Source organism: Leptodactylus fuscus, chromosome 10, assembly GCF_031893055.1.
Source record: "Leptodactylus fuscus isolate aLepFus1 chromosome 10, aLepFus1.hap2, whole genome shotgun sequence".
NCBI lineage: Eukaryota > Metazoa > Chordata > Amphibia > Anura > Leptodactylidae > Leptodactylus > Leptodactylus fuscus.
The window spans coordinates 11,515,051-11,534,222 of NC_134274.1; the positions used below are offsets into that span (position 1 = coordinate 11,515,051).

Below are 19,172 nucleotides of genomic sequence, written 5' to 3' on the forward strand. Positions count from 1 at the left end.
TGAGCGCAGCTCTGGAGTATAATACAGGATAAGTAATGTAATGTATGTACATAGTGACTGCACCAGCAGAATAGTGAGCGCAGCTCTGGAGTATAATACAGGATAAGTAATGTAATGTATGTACACAGTGACTGTACCAGCAGAATAGTGAGCGCAGCTCTGGAGTATAATACAGGATAAGTAATGTAATGTATGTACACAGTGACTGTACCAGCAGAATAGTGAGCGCAGCTCTGGAGTATAATACAGGATAAGTAATGTAATGTATGTACACAGTGACTGTACCAGCAGAATAGTGAGGGCAGCTCTGGAGTATAATACAGGATATAGAATGTAATGTATGTACACAGTGACTGTACCAGCAGAATAGTGAGCGCAGCTCTGGAGTATAATACAGGATAAGTAATGTAATGTATGTACACAGTGACTGCACCAGCAGAATAGTGAGCGCAGCTCTGGGGTACAACACAGGATAAGTAATGTATGTACACAGTGACTGTACCAGCAGAATAGTGAGCGCAGCTCTGGAGTATAATACAGGATAAGTAATGTAATGTATGTACATAGTGACTGCACCAGCAGAATAGTGAGCGCAGCTCTGGAGTATAATACAGGATAAGTAATGTAATGTATGTACTGTACACAGTGACTGCACCAGCAGAATAGTGAGTGCAGCTCTGGAGTATAATACAGGATAAGTAATGTAATGTATGTACACAGTGACTGCACCAGCAGAATAGTGAGCGCAGCTCTGGAGTATAATACAGGATAAGTAATGTAATGTATGTACACAGTGACTGTACCAGCAGAATAGTGAGTGCAGCTCTGGAGTATAATACAGGATAAGTAATGTAATGTATGTACACAGTGACTGTACCAGCAGAATAGTGAGCGCAGCTCTGGAGTATAATACAGGATAAGTAATGTATGTACACAGTGACTGCACCAGCAGAATAGTGAGCGCAGCTCTGGAGTATAATACAGGATAAGTAATATAATGTATGTACATAGTGACTGCACCAGCAGAAGAGTGAGCGCAGCTCTGGAGTATAATACAGGATAAGTAATGTAATGTATGTACACAGTGACTGCACCAGCAGAATAGTGAGCGCAGCTCTGGAGTATAATACAGGATAAGTAATGTAATGTATGTACACAGTGACTGCACTAGCAGAATAGTGAGCGCAGCTCTGGAGTATAATACAGGATAAGTAATGTATGTACACAGTGACTGCACCAGCAGAATAGTGAGCGCAGCTCTGGAGTATAATACAGGATAAGTAATGTATGTACACAGTGACTGCACCAGCAGAATAGTGAGCGCAGCTCTGGAGTATAATACAGGATAAGTAATATAATGTATGTACATAGTGACTGCACCAGCAGAAGAGTGAGCGCAGCTCTGGAGTATAATACAGGATAAGTAATGTAATGTATGTACACAGTGACTGCACCAGCAGAATAGTGAGCGCAGCTCTGGAGTATAATACAGGATAAGTAATGTAATGTATGTACACAGTGACTGTACCAGCAGAATAGTGAGTGCAGCTCTGGAGTATAATACAGGATAAGTAATGTAATGTATGTACACAGTGACTGTACCAGCAGAATAGTGAGCGCAGCTCTGGAGTATAATACAGGATAAGTAATGTAATGTATGTACACAGTGACTGCACCAGCAGAATAGTGAGCGCAGCTCTGGAATATAATACAGGATAAGTAATGTAATGTATGTACACAGTGACTGTACCAGCAGAATAGTGAGCGCAGCTCTGGAGTATAATACAGGATAAGTAATGTAATGTATGTACACAGTGACTGCACCAGCAGAATAGTGAGCGCAGCTCTGGAGTATAATACAGGATAAGTAATGTATGTACACAGTGACTGTACCAGCAGAATAGTGAGCGCAGCTCTGGAGTATAATACAGGATAAGTAATGTAATGTATGTACACAGTGACTGTACCAGCAGAATAGTGAGTGCAGCTCTGGAGTATAATACAGGATAAGTAATGTAATGTCATGTACACAGTGACTGTACCAGCAGAATAGTGAGTGCAGCTCTGGAGTATAATACAGGATAAGTAATGTAATGTATGTACACAGTGACTGTACCAGCAGAATAGTGAGCGCAGCTCTGGAGTATAATACAGGATAAGTAATGTATGTACACAGTGACTGCACCAGCAGAATAGTGAGCGCAGCTCTGGAGTATAATACAGGATAAGTAATATAATGTATGTACATAGTGACTGCACCAGCAGAAGAGTGAGCGCAGCTCTGGAGTATAATACAGGATAAGTAATGTAATGTATGTACACAGTGACTGCACCAGCAGAATAGTGAGCACAGCTCTGGAGTATAATACAGGATAAGTAATGTATGTACACAGTGACTGCACCAGCAGAATAGTGAGCGCGGCTCTGGAGTATAATACAGATCAGTACAGGATAAGTAATGTATATACAAACCTACTTCACCTCATGTACTTTGTACAACATATTAAAGAGATAATAAAATACATCCCGTTACAAAGTCACAACTTAGGACAATGTTATCAGCTCTTTATTCTTAATATTTTTGCTCACCAGCAGCTTGATAGAATTTTTGGAAACATGATAAGTCACATCTTTAGAAAAAGAAAAAAAAAATACAAATACATTATTATATATTAGGAGGTAAATCGGTAACAGATCTGTACAATAAATCAGAAATAGTCCCAATAAAAAAAACATGGTAAACTGATGAACCCCAACAAAATGTCCTCTCACTGACTCCTGTACATGTCAGGTTTACTTTTAGCTGTTATTTTGGAAGACGTCTCAGTTCATTCATGAGCCAGATGGCCATACTGAGGAGGGCGAGTGAGCCAGACTGGTGGGTGGCGGCTAATGGTGTCGGCACATACAGGAGCAGAGTACTGATACCCAGTGTGACCTGAGGAGAAGGAGGAGACCTTGTAAGGAGGGGGGCTAGTGTCTTGTTAGTAGCCAATTTTATATTTAGTAATGCAAATTTTACTGTTTAATTGCATAAATAAATGTAAATCGTAAACTATACACACACATACACAACACTGTGCAAAAGTTTTAGGCAGGTTTGGAGAGAAAAAAAAAAAAGTGCTGAAAGGCAAGGATGCTTTCAGAAGGGTTAATAGTGTATTTTTGTCATTGAACCAAATAATGAAAAGAAGAATGTAGACTCCAGCAATATTTGGTGTGACTTTTGCCTTCCATCGGTTCTTCTCGGTATTAGCAGACAGAACTCGGCAGGGAAGGTGTTTCCGCCATCTTTGAGACCTAAACACAGATCTTCTGTGGATGTTGCTTGCTCCAATCCGTCTGTGTCTTCAGGTCATCGCAGACAGACTGAATGATACAGAGATCAGGGCTCTAACTGTGGGGGCCATATCATCACTTCAGGACTCCTCCAAAGGGCAAAGGTCACACCAAATATTGATGGATTTACATTTCTCTTTTTTTCATTCACTTCTTTTTAATAGGTCAAAAGCAAACTATTAACCCTTCGATTTCCGAAAGCATTCTTGCCATGCAGCATTTTTTCCACGGTCCTGTATACTTATACATTCATGCTCCATTCAATACACAAGTCCATACAATAGAAATACCGGTGTAATACACTACCTGGAGATAGGCCACAGCAATGAGAGAGTTCATAGCGAGCCTCGCTCTTCGGGGCAGTGGAATCTTCCGGGAATAGTAATATAAGCCAGTGATGGCGGCCACGGAACTGATCCCCTACAAGAAGCCAGGCAAAAGATTGCAAATATTCAGAATCAAGATTGAGAAATGAAGTATACAAATGTAAAGAGATTTTATATATATATGCCTATACAAGGCCTGTATAAGACACTCCCTCACACTTGAGGACTGCTTTGTGTTTTCTTTCCTAACAATGTACAGCTCATGTGATCTGCCCCAGATACATTCTGTCCTCTTCACACTCTGATCTGCAATGTACATCCTCCTCCTCCCATAGAGAATAAAACACAGCGCCGTACATTATATAGTGGCTGTGTTTGGTATTGCAGCTCAACCCCATTCATTTGAATGGGACTGAGCCAATGCTGTACCATGTGATTGATAAACACAATGCCACTGCTTGAGAAGAGAAAGTGTTGCTAAGGCACTGATAGGTGGGGGTTCCAGTCAGTGGACATTACCGATCCAATACCGATGGTCTATCCCAGGGGGTCCGCAACCCCTGGCACGCGTGCCAAGTCTGGCACGCGAGGCATATTTTGCTGGCACGGCAGCCAGCCTGTAACTTTCATACACTAAATTGAGAGAGAGTGTCCCTTTCAGTGCTCTGGTAGAGCTGCGGTGTAGGACACGCCCCCTTCTCTCACTGCCCACCAATCAGAGGAGAGCCTCTCACTGCACAGGATAAGGGCTCCCTGGACCTGCTGCTACATGTGAGGAGGAGCTCCTGCCGTCTGCAGCCCTGAGGCGGAGAGGAAGCAAAGTGAAAGTAAAAACACCAGGTACGCGTGTGTTACTAACTATTCTTATAATATCAGGCATTTGGGGTGATTACTTTTGTTTTAGTAACTCCATGTGCCTCACATTAATAGCAGTTAACCCCATCATGCCCCTCACATTAACCCTGTGTGGCTCACATAAGGGTTACTGATGTGTGAGACATATGGAGGTACTAATGAAGGACCTATATAATGAAGATATTCACTTATTACCTCCATATGGCTCACATATCAGTGTCCCTTATGTAAAGCACACAGGGGGTTAATGTGAGGGACATGATGGGGTTAACTGCTATTAATATGAGGCACATTGAGTTGTAACCTGCAATGCACATGACCAGACTCTTTATCTACAACTGTGGATAAAGTACAGACCTATATATTTCAATTGACCCATATATACAGCCATTTTTTGTGTGGCTGTGTATCTGGGCCAAATTGAAGAGCTGAAAACTATTGAGCAGGTCCTATATGTGTCCTATACATCCCCTATATCTGTCTGCATTTGCAGCCCTGTCAATTCATTTTTAATGTATAGGTCAGTGAAAACCACATGCGTGCCACTTGTATGCAGGAGGCCTAAGGCTGAGGCCCCACATTGCAGAAATGCAGCATTTTTGTTGCAGATTTTGATGCAATTAAAGCCAAATACAGTTCCTGGGCACCAGTGCATTCACTTTGTTGAAAGTGTGACACCCATTAATTCCTGGCTGTCGTTTTCATGTTACTGCACCGCCAGGAACTAAAAGTGACAAATTAATCTGCGTTTCACTTAGGGAGCGTTCACACTACTGTCAGTGTCCGACAGCTAGTGTCCACTGCTAATGTCTGTTCAAAATCTTGTGCGGATATTAGTATCGGACACTAGCTGTGTCTGTGACATTTTGCATTGATTTAAATGGACATCGGGTGCGTTCGTTTACTGTTCGTGGGTGTCCTTAAGTGTCCGTTCCCAAAGATGTCCGACTTTTCAAGCGGACAGAAAAACCTACATGTCGGGTTTTGCTGTCCGCTTGAAAAGTCGGACATCTTTGTGAACAGACAGTTAAGGACGCCCACAGACAGTAAAAGAACGCACCTGATGTCCATTTAAATCAATGCAAAATGTCACGGACACAGCTAGTGTCCGATACTAATATCCACACAAGATTTTGAACAGACATTAGCAGTGGACACTAGCTGTCGGACACCGACGGTAGTGTGAACGCTCCCTTACAGAAAACTGAAGTTACTAACGGCCAAGGACTGGATGGAGCATACAGGTACATTGTGTGTCAGCTCTTTACTGTTATGACCTCACTCTGCTCCCTGTCACATACATTACCACTAATTGTGGGTTACACATGTACTTACATTGCTTCTAAAGGAAAAGAACATGTGTATCCAGGCAAATAGCGGTAAGCGCATGTGGCTGGGAGCGCAGTATGACGGCACCTCTATGTTGCGGTTTGTGCTATATGACTTTAGTGTAGGTGTCGTCAGCTTTACAATTATTGCCCGGCACTCCCAGGACCTCATCTTTGATTTTTTAATTTAAATCGGCACGCTGAACAAAAAAGGTTGCCTACCCCTGGTCTATCCTAAGGCTAAGTCATCAGTATAATATTCTTGGAAACCCCCTCTAAATCCGGACTCATTCTGGGCTTTGGAGTCCATTGAGTGGTCCACCTCAGCGACAGCTTATGCAGATAGCTTTCCAGTACTCACAATGATATTATACATTAACACTAGCGCATGCGTAGAAGAAACCTGGGTGATGGCACTCACAAGGATGCGGTGATCGAACTGCACTGTTGTGGGATTTTCAAAGATATTCTTCAAGGTTGGTGAGAAAGCAAGAATATCATCCGGGATCCATCGCTCCCCCATCTTAGGGAAGGAATTGTAAACCAGACCGGCATCTAGTCCGGCCACGAAGGCTCCTGTTGTCAGAGAAATCGGGTTAGATGTACATATATGATATATCACCCATGATGGCCTATAGTGCCACTATATGGTAAATATATAGTAATAAGACCCACACCATGGACATGGATAAAAAGGTCAACTATGGAAGGACAACTATAAACAGACAGCGCTTCTATGACGCCCTGCTAAGAGAGAATCTGCGGGTGCACCAGGCTCAGAATAGGCCCGATCACCAAGAGGGCGTCCTAAGACATAACGTGTGTGTGGCACAGGGGTCTTTGTACCCACAGATTCTCCTACTGCAGGGTATCTTACAAAATACACCACTGAATAGAGGAGGAAAATGGTGGCAGTATAGAGATATATCCACAAAATTGCATCATCTCTTGTCCAAGTACCTGACATCGCTGTAAGGAAGACGAGACCTGTGGTCCAGTGTGTGAACTTCCTCAGCCTTAGCAGCTGACTTGTCTCTATTAACTGGTAAAAGCAGAAAATGACATTAACATTATAAGGCTATTCTCAGATCTGCTTATCTTCAGTCCGTTGCTCTGATCCACATGGAATGACAGTCTAGCAGCTTTCTTTCATCTTGTTAATTTACTTTTCATACAGAAGATAAAATAGTTTCTGCAGGACTTTACCTTCCGTCTGAAAACAATCAAGATGGAAGAACGCTTGTCTTGTGTTTTATATATTAGAGTGAGTGATGGCGGATGTATACAGAATGTGCTCTACCTGCATTCGTTATTACATAAGCTCTACAGTCCATTGCTCACATCGTATGATGGATCAGAGCAATGGAATGAAAATAAGCAGATGTGACAGTCTTACCTGCCTACATATGGCAAAGGGTAAGAGTATGCTCACACTACAGTTATTGGGGTCCATTGCAGTCTCCCGTCATGGGATGAGAGCAATAGACAGACAGAGCCCCCTCTCTCTGCATCTGTTCCCATTGACTGTAATGTCAAAAACTTGGACACTTTCTTCAGTTTACTGTGACAATGGAAAAAAAAAAAAAGTCCTGCAAGTTTCTGAATAGAAACTGACACCGGACAAAGGGGCTCCATCTGCATCTGCTTGTTAGTGTCCGTTGTGCCCATCCTGTGACGGATGAGAGCAATGGACATAAAATAACGGTAGTGTGAACTGCTTGATTTTGATTTATGGAAAATAGCTACTTCCAGTTGAATAGTGTAGCAGGGATGCCATAAAGCAGCGCATCAACTGTTGCAAAACTCCTAGTATCCCCAACAGCCTGTAGAGTAGTATGAGTGCTATAGGTGGCACATAACTCAGCTACATAGTACTGGTGAGATAGCACAGACATAAAAGAACACAGAAAAGTAAGGATCTGAATAGAGTGGAGGTCAAGGCTGCCTCCTCCAAGACCAGGGGGCTGATGGAAATAGCCAGGCGCTGTACTTAGTCACTGCTGGGTACGGTCTCCATCAGGCTCATTGACTTGGAGGGACAATGCCTGCTAGACCATCATTTCATTTTTTTTGGCACTGAATAAAATAGGAATCTTGTACTAGTGACTGTAGTGGTCCGAGCAGAGAAGTGAACATGCCCTCAAAGATTTGGTGTGGACAAAGAATCAAAATACCTTCTGCTTAGGGAGAAGAAGAGATAATCCGGTCCAAAGACTGGCACAATAGAGAACAAGTGCAGAACCTAAATGTGCGGCCAGGCGGTACTGACTGACACGGGGCACATCATGGGAATCTGGCTTCTCTTCTAGGCCGCTCTTCACCATGTACCAGCCCAGCAGCCCCTGTAAAGAGACAGATCCAGGAATCAGGGGGTAAGAAACTCTGTCCTGAGGAGGAAACTATTCCTTCATCCCTCTATAGTAGGGGTAGGGAACGTACGGCTCTCCAGCTGTTGCAAAACTACAACTCCCAGCATGCATACTGGCTCTGCTGTTCTGGGAACTCCCATGGAAGTGAATGGAGCATGCTGGGAGTTGTAGTTTCACAGCAGCTGGAGAGCCAAAGGTTCCCTACCCCTGCTCTATAGTATTACCTGGAAGCAGACGAACCCGCAGAGCCCCAGCACACGGCCCTTCATTCCCCGGGTAAACCATCCCTTTCTCCAGAAGTAGACCGCAGGTAAGATGTAAGCCAGGCCCACGGCTCGCCCCCACATGCGATGGGAGTACTCCATGTACCAGATAAACTTGAACTCATTCAAGGTCATGTCGTGATTCAGGCTACAAAAGACACAACATATAGAATATTACAGTATACAGATGTGTATCAGCTATGTATACAGGTATATTACACATGTCCAGCTCTCAGGCCTTGCCATGTCATGGAGTCTTACATATAGTTACATATAGCGGTCATGTCTCACATTTTGAATTCTGGGAATTGTTGGTACTTGTGAAACTCGGCCTCCCATTCTTCCCGTGTGCTCGGCGGTTTCATCTCTTTCACCAGGTGCCAGTCCACCATAGACAGGCCGGACTCTGTTAGCCTTTGGAACAAAAGCGGAAAACCATTTCATTTTTCAGTTGTTTTTTTTTTATAATATCCCGTTCTGTGACAACCAAGGTATAGACCAGGGGGAGGGAACCTTTGGCTCTCCAGCTGCTGTGAAACTACAACTCCCAGCATGCTCCATTCACTTCCATGGGAGTTCACAGAACAGCAGAGCCAGTATGCATGCTGGGAGTTGTAGTTTTGCAACAGCTGGAGAGCCGGACGTTCCCTAACCCTGGAAAGAGGTCATTTCCTATATTACTAGGAGCATCCCCCGAACAAAACAACAACATAAAATATTTAAAGGGGTTTGATGCTTAGAATGGGTCAAAAATTGAAGATCTGCAGGATCTGACACCCGGGACCCCCCAAGGATCATCTGTTTGAAGCAGCTTACACTTTGCAGTCCATGTAATGTCATGTTCATTGGTCACATGACCTGATTGCAGCTTGGGCGCATTCAGGCTTAGTTCACGCGCGCGCATTCTGACATGTATCAGTGTGTGAGCGCCCAAAACAGATCCCATTCATTTCAATGTGTCGGCTTACGGGTGTATACTCTGTGTGAAGGCTAAAAGCCTCCCATTGATTTCATTGTGTAGTGCCCGTAAGCCGACACATTGAAATGAATGGGATCCGTTTTGAGCGCTCACATTCTGACACGTGTATACGTCTCTGAATACAAGCGCGTTAACTCCGTGTGAACTAAGCCTTAGGAGAATGGGTCTGAGCTGAGACACCAAGCACAGCTATACAAATGTAGTAACGCAGAGCTTGGCAAGTACTAAGGAGGCTGCAGCGCTTACCCATGACATGGCCTCTTCTAACAGCTGATCCACTGGGGTCCTGAGTGTCACACCTCTGTCGATCTTTAACTAATAACCTATCCTAAGGATCCTAAAGATAGATAATTGATTAATAAGTTCTGGAAATCTCCTTTCATTAAGGTTTTGCACCTTAAACTGCAGAAATCTGTCCATTCAGTCTATACAATAACACTTACCTGGTGACCCCTCCCAGGATCACAGCTCCGGCCACCATACCGCTGCATGCAAGAAGCCAGCGGCCCATGATACGTTCAGCTGTGGAGTTCGGTACAGACACCGCAGCAGCTTTTGATGGAGCGACCGCCTCTGACACCAGACTGCTTTTCCATCTCTTCTGGACTGTGTGCTTCCACTGAGTGCTGGGGGGCTAAGAAATACAGAGGAAAAGATGGTGAGCGTCTGGGACTATAAAATCAGATAAAACCAGCTACACAGCAGAAAGGGTCACGACTGTGATTACTGATATCATGACCACGTACTGCATGATAACAACACAGACTGGGGGTGGTCTTTGTGAGACGAGGGGACTTGCAGGACTAATACTGAGCCCCACTTCTTCTTCTCAGACCAGTGACATTATGTTCAGTGATCACATGATCTGCTGGAAGCTCAGTCCCAATCACAAGAATGATGCTGCAATACCAAGTGGTGCCACTATACAATCTGTGGCGCCGTGCAATCATAGACTGCATCCTACAGCATCCATGGTGATGTACATAACACGTGAGCACTCACCTTGCCTCCTGCTGAGAGTATGAAGCGCACAGCTTGCACTCTACAGTGCGTCAGGCTGGAGCGAAGACTCAAAATGAACATCTCTGTGCTGGGACTCCACCAGATCAGACAACGATACGGTTTCTATAGATCTGTCCACAGGAAACAACTGTCAGCAGAAAACAATGGAGTAAAAATCAGCCGATCGTGTTATTATTCTGTGTCTGAACATGCGCTGGTCAGGTCTATACAACTGTCAGACAGCAATTACATGAACATTTGTGACTTTTGCACCGCACCATGTGAATAACGTGTGGCTTATTTTGGTACCGAAAAAAAAAGCTTCCTAATTAGGAAGCTTTTTTTTGACCTTGCCAAGCTTTTTTTTTTTTGTAAAAACAGCTTCCAAAAAAAAGCCAGGCTGTTTTCCCTCCCATAAAGTGAATGGGCTGAAAAAACAGCTAGCGGTTTTTTTGCAAAAAAAAAAAAAAGGTGTCGCATGTTTTTTGCCTCCCATTCGCTTCTATTGCTTTCTTCAGGCAGAAAAAAAAGCTAGCTGTTCACATAAGGCTCCATTGTAAAGGGGCTGATTTTGAAGCGAAATCCACTGTCAAAATCAGCCTCTTTGCCCCCCATGTGAACTAGCCCGTTACTAGGAAAAAAATTTTGGACCTTGCCAAGCTTTTTTCGGAGCTTTTTTTTTGGAAAAACAAATTTAAAAAAAAAAAAAAAAGCCAGGCTGTTTTCCCCTCCTGTAAAGTGAATGGGCTGAAAAAAACCCGTTTTTTGCAAATAAAAAAAAAAAAAGCGTTACTTATTTTTGCCAAAAAAAACGCGCGGTTCTCGCCTCCCATTCACTTCTATTGCTTTCTTCAGGCGGAAAACGCCTGAAGAAAGGTCATGTGGCTTCTTTTTCTCTGCTAGCAGTCTCCATAAACTAACATTGTATGGAGTAGGATTAGGACGCTGTCAAAATCCTCCTCATGTCCCAGTGTGAACTAGCCCCAATCACTGCTAATGTCAATAAACTTTTTTTGGGGAAAAAACCTAAAGAAACATCACAACAAGACTTTTCACTATTAGTCCATGTTTGCAGACCCCATCTAATTGACACAACCGCATATAAGACGTGTTTGTTGCAAGTGTCATCATTACATAACATAACGCTCCATGTGAATGTAACCTCAGCAGGAGTGCGGCAGACAGGACAGACATTGCCCGCACACAGCGCTCACCTCCTCGGCGCCAACTACTTCACGATATCCGGACACTTACATTCCCCACACAGACATGGACGCTAGCCGGTAAGGAACGAAATGTCACTCCTGGGCGCAGCCATGTTGGATGAGCGTCATGACGTAAGACGGCACGTCACGAGCAGGCGTAAAGCGAAAGTCAAATTCTAATATTTTACAAATATATTAGTCATAAAGTGAGGGACAAGTGTGAACTAACACCAAGGAGCCTGTTCTATAGTATATTGTGTTATATTCCGTCATAGTAATCGCCTCATAGCCTCAACCAAAATGGCGCCGCCAGTAAAGCGTCAAAACACACTAAAGAACTTCAACCAATCCGTGAACGTCGCTGTCAAACGATTAGCCAATCAGATAACGCTTGCCCCGGAGCGCTTCCTGTGAAGAGCCAATCACAGCTGACGCTGACGTTCAGGCAGCCAATCACAAGTGGCGGAAGATAGGGGTAGCCAATCGGGAGGCAGTGGGTGGTGTCGGGGGGAGTGGGGGATGGTGCTGCAGGGAGGTAAACATGCAATTTGTGTGTGAGCTGCATGTGTGACCCGCGCAGGGTGCGGGTGTCTGGCCCTGGAGATCCCCGGCTGCTTATAGTGCACCTCTGTACAGTGCAGGCTATAAGTGCACCATGCTGAGCCCACAGCCCTGGGAGCTGCTTGTATAGGTGGGGCAGGGGTTAATAAAATCCTCCACCTCTGCCGCCCCTCACCCAGGGTCATTGCTGGCTGCATTACCCATCATGCACTGAGTCTATAGCATGTACTTCTAATGAGGTCTAATTATTCTAGTATGTAAATAAAGCTCCAGACTCCTCAATACAGCTGTTAACTCTTTGTATTCTGCTATAGGATATCATATATATATCATGATTTCTTACCCTTATATGTGTTGTTGTGCAGAGAGATGGCCGACCAAGGGTTCCTTATGGAAGTGTGTGTAGATTCGGTGGAGTCTGCCGTCAATGCTGAGCGGGGAGGTAAGAGTTAAAGCGTATATTCTATTATTATTGGGTATCATACAGGATTGCAGATCACGCAGTGTATATATATTCATGTCTAGGTGCTGGACGTATAGAGCTGTGTGCCAGTCTATTGGAGGGAGGAATCACCCCTACCATAGGTGAGCATTGCCTTGTAGGGTAAGTATGGACATGCTGGTTATACCCAATGGCGGGTGTCCCCATGAGTATGGCCACAAGGCAGAGAGTGCAGAATATACTCAGTGAGATTAATGGACTCCACTTGCCAAGTGGCCAGTGTCACATAGCCCATATGCCTCTCACCTATCAGCCTGTCCCTTACCTGCCAAAGTAACTTGCCCAGGACTGCTGCCTCTCCCTGTCTAGTGAATTGGAGCCGCTAACTTCTTGTGTTTCTGCAGGTCTCTTGCAGGTAGTGAAGCAGTATGTACAGATCCCAGTATATGTGATGATTCGGCCGCGAGGGGGAGATTTCCTCTACTCTGACCGGGAGATAGAAGTCATGAAGGCTGACATCCGCCTAGCAAAATTACATGGGGCCGATGGCCTGGTGTTTGGGGCCTTGACAGAAGATGGCAGAATTGATGCCGAACTGTGCATGGATTTACTTGGTAAGGAACACACAGCAGCCGTGATCACTCGCCTAGTATCCGGGGATGAGTGTAAGGATATTGGACTGTTTTTTTGGCAATAGCACATGTCCAAAAAGTTCAGTAAATAGAATTTCGGGGCGCTTTCCCAATAAATGTGGTCTAGATCAAATCTTGACTGATTTCCATGGATCTGACCCAACACCAATTTGGGGCGATTCACTCAATTCTGATTGGAAATTTTGATCGTGGGGTTCAGGTACGGATTGTTGATGATAGGCAATGCACAGTAGTTTGTGAACTTGCAGAACCTCTTTGCTCCAGCCTAGCATGTAGCTGAGCGCTTCTGTTGCTTCTTTGCTATGATTGGTGGGGGTCTCTGCACCCAGACCCCATTAATGGGTACTTTTTGAATTGGCAGGTACCCTATAAAATTGAGCACCTAAAATGTAACCAGCAGAGTAGTAACTCCTATATAAGCCAGAGCTATAGATCTCCATCTGTAATCCTCTATATGGCTCAATGTTCCTTTCCTTTATTTTGCAGCTGTCTCTCGCCCCCTTCCTGTCACTTTCCATCGAGGTAAGCGCTCATGGTCATGTCGGGCCATGCATTAATGCTGAGGTTGCATTGACTGATAAGTTACAAACTGCTGGACCCACATGTTATACAGATATACTGTACAGTGACCTCTGTGCTGTTGTATTGCAGCGTTTGACATGGTCTATGACCCTCTGCTCGCTATGGAGACTCTCATCTCACTAGGGTTTGAGCGGGTGCTGACCAGCGGCTGTGACAGCTCTGCACTGGAGGGACTACCTTTAATAAAGAGGCTTGTGGAGCAGGTAGGAGGAACCATTCTCACAACCATTACTAAAAATGATCATCTTTTACTTACACGTGATCTACAGGTACATCATTTTGCAGGAAGAGGTTTAAGATATATATATATATATATATATATATATATATATATATATATAGCTCCAAAAACTAAAGGGGTTGTCCAAGGAGTATTACAGAGCACAGTTGGTCCTGGGGATGCTGATGATGGAGCCATTGGCCCTGCCAATGTTATGTGAGGAAGTCTTTGCCCCCCCAGGGTCATTCTGCCTCCCAAATCTCATTATTTGGGTAATTATCTGTGCTATGGGGGCTGGCTGACTGTAAGAAAGGTTACCTATGAGATTGGAACAGGAGTTGACCCTGGGGGGCCAACACTGCCTTGTAGCACATGATCTCACCAGAACCCCTGGGCCAATCACACTAGATACTGCAGTACCTAAAGCTGCCACTATATACTGTCCTGCGAGTGAGCAATGCAGCTTCTAACATTTAAACTGGGGGTCAGTAACCTTCGGCTCTCCAGCTGCTGTGAAACTACAACTCCCATCAAGCTCCATTCACTTCCATGGGAGTTCCAATAACAGCAGAGCGAGTATGCATGCTGGGAGTTGTAGTTTTACAACAGCTGGAGTGCCAAAGGTTGCCCACCCCTGATGTAAACATTACCGGGAGCCGCACTGTCCCGGAGCACCCAGGACCCCTAAAGATGTAATACTGATGACCTATCCTAAAATTAACCCCTTTGATGTATTCACTGACTATTGACTCACATAAAACAGATACAATGATACATGAGCTTTAATCAGATACCCCTTTAATTTATTTTCTAAATATTTTATTTAACCATTTCTGTTCTGCTATTATTTCCATCATCCTCACCTTCTTTATGTTATTTGTCTCTTTTAGGCTAAAGGCAGGATCATAGTGATGCCAGGTAGGTAGACCACAAGTTACCTTCGCTCTCTTCAACCCAAAATATCAGAATTGTTTTTTGCAAATGGTAAAAAAGCTGAAGGTCAAAGGTCAGAAGACTTCGCTGTTCAGTTAAAGGGATTCTCCATTAGTATTTTATGATTGTGTATCATTTGGATATGCTATCAGTATCTGATCATTGCAGACTAACAGCAAACTCCTTAGTGATTCGCAGCCCAGTACTATACAGTGTACAGAGCCAAAAGCAGATCATTTTGTACATTGCTTATCAGCCATACTGCATTGCTCCAGTTTTGGTGAATGAGCGCTGAGCTGTAATAGTGAGACTTGGCCATTATACTCACACGGGACCACCTGAGCAAGAAGATGTCATGTTAGTATTCATTCTGTCACAATCTCAGTTCACATGTACATGACGGGTCAGTGGATAACAGAGCAGATAGCACATTGTATGGCATCCATGTTCTTCACAGCCCCATACAATTCATTGTATGAGCCTGCACCACAAAATGCACAGGAATAGGACCTATCCTGATTTGTGTGTCCAGGCTCATGGCCCCTCAAAAGATCATGTGTATGAAGCCATAGAAAATAATAGGCCAATGTCTAGCACCTTGATGAAAGACACAGTCATGCGAAAGGGCCTGGATTACATAATGATGTCCTATCCTAATATCTGTTCAATAGGGCTTCGAGAACTCAAACCCCACTTATCAGTTGTTCGACGTGCCAGCAGTGTTCCCCACTTCTGCTTTACATCCATCGATCACATGGTCTGTTTTCAGCTCAGTCCCATTCAAGTAAATAGGGCAGAGCTACAATACTAAACACAATGTACAGTGCTGTGCTTGGTATTCAATGAGGAAGCTGCAGTACTCGCCTAAACTCTGCATACTCTTCAAACATCTGATCTGTGGCAGTCCCAGGTGTTAGACCCCGATCTGTTATTGATGACTTGTCTTACGGATACAATCCAGGAAAATCTAAGGGGTTATCCAGGACTATGATACTTCACTACTTGCCAGGCACATTGTATAATGACTGTCCTTGGAATCACAGATCAGTCCCATTCATTTAAATGGGTCTGAGTTGCAAATGAGCCATGTGATTGAGGACACTGCCTAAGGGGAGATCAATATCATAGTCCCGGATGAACCCTTTAAACAGACTACTTAACCAAATTTGTATATTTGTGTACATGTCTTACCTCTCTTGTCCTGTAGGTGGAGGCATCACGGAGAGGAACCTCCATAGAATTCTAGAAGGAGCCGGAGTTCAAGAATTCCACTGTTCAGCTCGCTCTACCAAGGAGTCATTGATGAAATACAGGTACGGAGCTGAGGTTATGTCATTGCCGATCATTCCCACACTATTCGGATGAACCCACTGAAATGTTCTCTCTCCATCAGAAACCACTCCGTGACAATGGGAGCCGCACTTACTACCTCCGAGTATTCCATCAAGGTTGCCGATGTGACCAAAGTCAGGACATTGAATGCGATGGCAAAGAATTTGCTCTGAAACCTCCCTTGGAGCCGCTGGAAATGTGGTGTTGCATCAACACTGAGAAGATACCTGGAATACTGTGATGGCTGGTGGTTGGGTAGATGGAGGGCAAGCCTTGGCGCCGATACGACTGCATGATGGATTTTAGGTTTTTTTTGTTCTGATTGTCCACTATGGGTGAAGAAGTCATTGATGGGAGGTCTCCTATAACGTTACGGTCCTGTGATGTTCTGACCATCTCTGTGCTGAGGAGGGAATTGGCACGTTGTTCTTTTAGGGGTTACGTTCACATGTATTGCACATCTTAGACCTGTTCCGGCTTATCCGCAGCAGAAATCTGAGAGCCAGCCTGACATTTCTGCTGCAGATTATTTAAAGAATATACATGTGTGTGAATATATCCTTTATCAATGAGCAGCCCAACACTCAGAAAAAATAGGATACTGGTTGGCTTAGGGGGCAATGGACTACGTTGTCCTGCCATCATCTCCGCCATAGTTGTTTGCTACACTTGGAGGGTAAATTGCTTGCGAGCTGTTGTAGAAATTAAAGGGAAAGGTCACCTAAAATTGTATATTCTGATTTACAAGAGCTTTCCAGTCTTTAGGTGAAGGACAGTAGGGGTCTGACACCCAGGACTGTCACAGATCAGCCATTTGAAGAGGTGAGAACTGTAGCTTCCTCAGTACATAAACAGTGCCATACGTTTGTATAGTGGCCGTGCTTGGTATTGCACCTGTGCCCGTTTACTTGAATGGGACTGATCTGCGAACAGACCATATGACTGATGAATGTGACAGCACAAGCAGTGAAGCACAGTGTCAGAACCCCATTGATCCTCCAATAGGTGGTGACCTATGTATAAGTCATTTATTAATAAGACCCGCTTATCTGTACTACTCACTAGATGAACTCAATAAGGATCTGTGCACTAGACATTTGACAGATTCTATGGGTGCTGTCCATAGGTGCCACTGTGTCTATGTAGACAATGAAGGTGACAAGTGCCAAAGTCCCTTCATTGTATTGGACACCCTATGTTCAGACACGGGTGACCTTATCCCAGAGAACCCCTAATATCTAAGATGGTCCTTATTTCATTTCTGTCCATCTGTCTGCAGACTCTTGTGTTTTAGGATCTCTACCCGCGCTATCTATATATCATTGGCTGCCAGCAGGATCTACCTCTCGGAGTTCACATTTCATGCTCAGCTTGTTGGATTCCCTTATAATTCTGAATACCGCCATTCCTTTCCTCCTGACTACGGTGATTGCAATGTTGGGGAGACAAATCTCATAAACTTCTAAGGATCCGGGTTTGGTTATTGGGCTGGGTAAAGGTTCTGGATTTCACAGTTTACTAAGAACTCTGTAACCAAAAGTAAAGGATACTGTATGTAAAACGGCAACTCTGTGCGTTGTGTCCATTCTCCATGAAATAGTTGTTCACTTCTCATTCAAGCTAGGTTCACATTTGTCCGGGTCTCTCCATCGTTCCTGAACAAAGGAGATTTGGACTGTAATTGGGGCGCTCCTGGTGTCCGCCGTTTGTATACTGAAACCAATGGAGAGAAAAGTCCTCCGAATTTCAGCGGTGGAGTCTACATATGTGACCTTAGCCTTATAGGATTATACATAAGGTTTATATATACAAGCACAACAATATGCCACAGTGCTATACCAGCACCAACATCACTGCCAATACTTACGGTATATAAGGATACAGGGAAATGAGATTCCTGATGTTACATTTCGATCAAACTGTATTTAAGCCCATCTGCCACTGACGAGGTCTTTTAGAGGGGCCCGACACGTCATTATTATCAGCCACCATTATAATTCTGGCTCATGTTCGGGCAGCCCCTCTATATCCATTACCCTATAGTCACACCACAGTGCATATTGGGCATGTAATGGCCTATATATGGACGCACTTGTTGCGGACCGGGGGCTATTCACATAACTGATATTGTCACGGACCATCAAACTGTAGGTTTTATCTGATTTTACGGATCCCTACATACATTTCAATGTATGAGTGATTCGTGAAATGCCGCCATCCTGGGCCGTTTTCATCCAGGTTCATGTAAATGTGGATAATTGTATTAGTTTTCCCTGGAGTATTCCTTTAAGAAACATCTAAAACACCACCCGCTGTTGTCCCTCCATTACATAACCAGGACTGATATCTATGAAGGAAGGACTATCGGGCTGACCTCAGTTCACACTGGCGCTGACAGATTAATCATTAGTGAGAATGGAGGGGTCAGTTTTGGTTACAATTCGGAGGCCTGACACAGAATATGTGTAGAAAATGTTCATCACTTTCACCACAATGTTACCTATTAGAGATGAGCGAGTACTATTCCAAACTCCCGTTTCAAATAGCACGCACCCATAGGAATGAATGGACGCAGCCGACACGCAGGGGGTTAAGCGGCCGGACGCCGGCAAAGTCTGCGTGCTGACCGCTTCCATTCATTCTTATGGGTGCGTGCTATTCGAAACGGCCGTCGCTCATCATCTACTGACACCAGCTATTACTGCAATAACAAATGATATACAAATCGCAGAGTTCCCGTCTCCCTAGTGCTCATGTGGGGTCTTTATTACGAAACACCAGTC

At 44.2% G+C, this 19,172-nt stretch overlaps 2 protein-coding genes across 7 annotated transcripts; one reads left to right on the forward strand and one right to left on the reverse strand.

The window, feature by feature from the left end:
• Nucleotides 1-2,548: 2,548 nt before the first annotated feature.
• Nucleotides 2,549-11,773, reverse strand: COX15 (cytochrome c oxidase assembly factor COX15). Of its 3 annotated transcripts, none has more exons than XM_075258368.1 (10): nt 11,716-11,773; nt 10,462-10,609; nt 9,903-10,093; nt 8,772-8,894; nt 8,442-8,628; nt 8,023-8,190; nt 6,809-6,890; nt 6,270-6,424; nt 3,646-3,759; nt 2,549-2,938 (listed from the first exon to the last, which is right to left on the reverse strand). In XM_075258368.1, the coding sequence occupies exons 2-10, from the start codon at nt 10,540-10,542 to the stop codon at nt 2,807-2,809; spliced, it is 1,233 nt and encodes a 410-aa protein (XP_075114469.1). In that variant the 5' UTR covers nt 10,543-10,609; nt 11,716-11,773; the 3' UTR covers nt 2,549-2,806. The 3 variants fall into 3 exon arrangements, with proteins under 3 accessions (XP_075114469.1, XP_075114470.1, XP_075114468.1); XM_075258369.1 differs by having other exon boundaries at nt 10,462-10,592; nt 11,676-11,773; XM_075258367.1 differs by having other exon boundaries at nt 11,676-11,773.
• A 405-nt stretch (nt 11,774-12,178) lies between these two features.
• On the forward strand, nt 12,179-17,949 carry CUTC (cutC copper transporter). Of its 4 annotated transcripts, none has more exons than XM_075288293.1 (9): nt 12,179-12,201; nt 12,593-12,669; nt 12,753-12,812; nt 13,074-13,283; nt 13,809-13,844; nt 13,974-14,107; nt 15,015-15,042; nt 16,265-16,370; nt 16,451-17,949. In XM_075288293.1, the coding sequence occupies exons 2-9, from the start codon at nt 12,597-12,599 to the stop codon at nt 16,560-16,562; spliced, it is 759 nt and encodes a 252-aa protein (XP_075144394.1). In that variant the 5' UTR covers nt 12,179-12,201; nt 12,593-12,596; the 3' UTR covers nt 16,563-17,949. The 4 variants fall into 4 exon arrangements, with proteins under 4 accessions (XP_075144394.1, XP_075144397.1, XP_075144396.1 ...); XM_075288296.1 differs by lacking the exon at nt 12,179-12,201 and adding an exon at nt 12,214-12,220; XM_075288295.1 differs by lacking the exon at nt 12,179-12,201 and adding an exon at nt 12,262-12,357.
• The last annotated feature ends 1,223 nt before the right edge of the window (nt 17,950-19,172 follow it).

Excerpts from the sequence above, each read along its gene's own strand:
- COX15 (XM_075258368.1), bottom strand. The coding sequence starts at position 10,542 with ATGTTCATTTTGAGTCTTCGCTCCAGCCTGACGCACTGTAGAGTGCAA. Across the intron at positions 6,425-6,808 it reads CTTCCTTACAGCGATGTCAG|GAGCCTTCGTGGCCGGACTA; the intron begins GTACTTGGACAA and ends CTCTGACAACAG. Across the intron at positions 2,939-3,645 it reads TTGCTGTGGCCTATCTCCAG|GTCACACTGGGTATCAGTAC; the intron begins GTAGTGTATTAC and ends CCTTCTCCTCAG.
- CUTC (XM_075288293.1), top strand. The coding sequence starts at position 12,597 with ATGGCCGACCAAGGGTTCCTTATGGAAGTGTGTGTAGATTCGGTGGAG. Across the intron at positions 13,284-13,808 it reads ACTGTGCATGGATTTACTTG|CTGTCTCTCGCCCCCTTCCT; the intron begins GTAAGGAACACA and ends TTTATTTTGCAG. Across the intron at positions 13,845-13,973 it reads TCCTGTCACTTTCCATCGAG|CGTTTGACATGGTCTATGAC; the intron begins GTAAGCGCTCAT and ends GTTGTATTGCAG.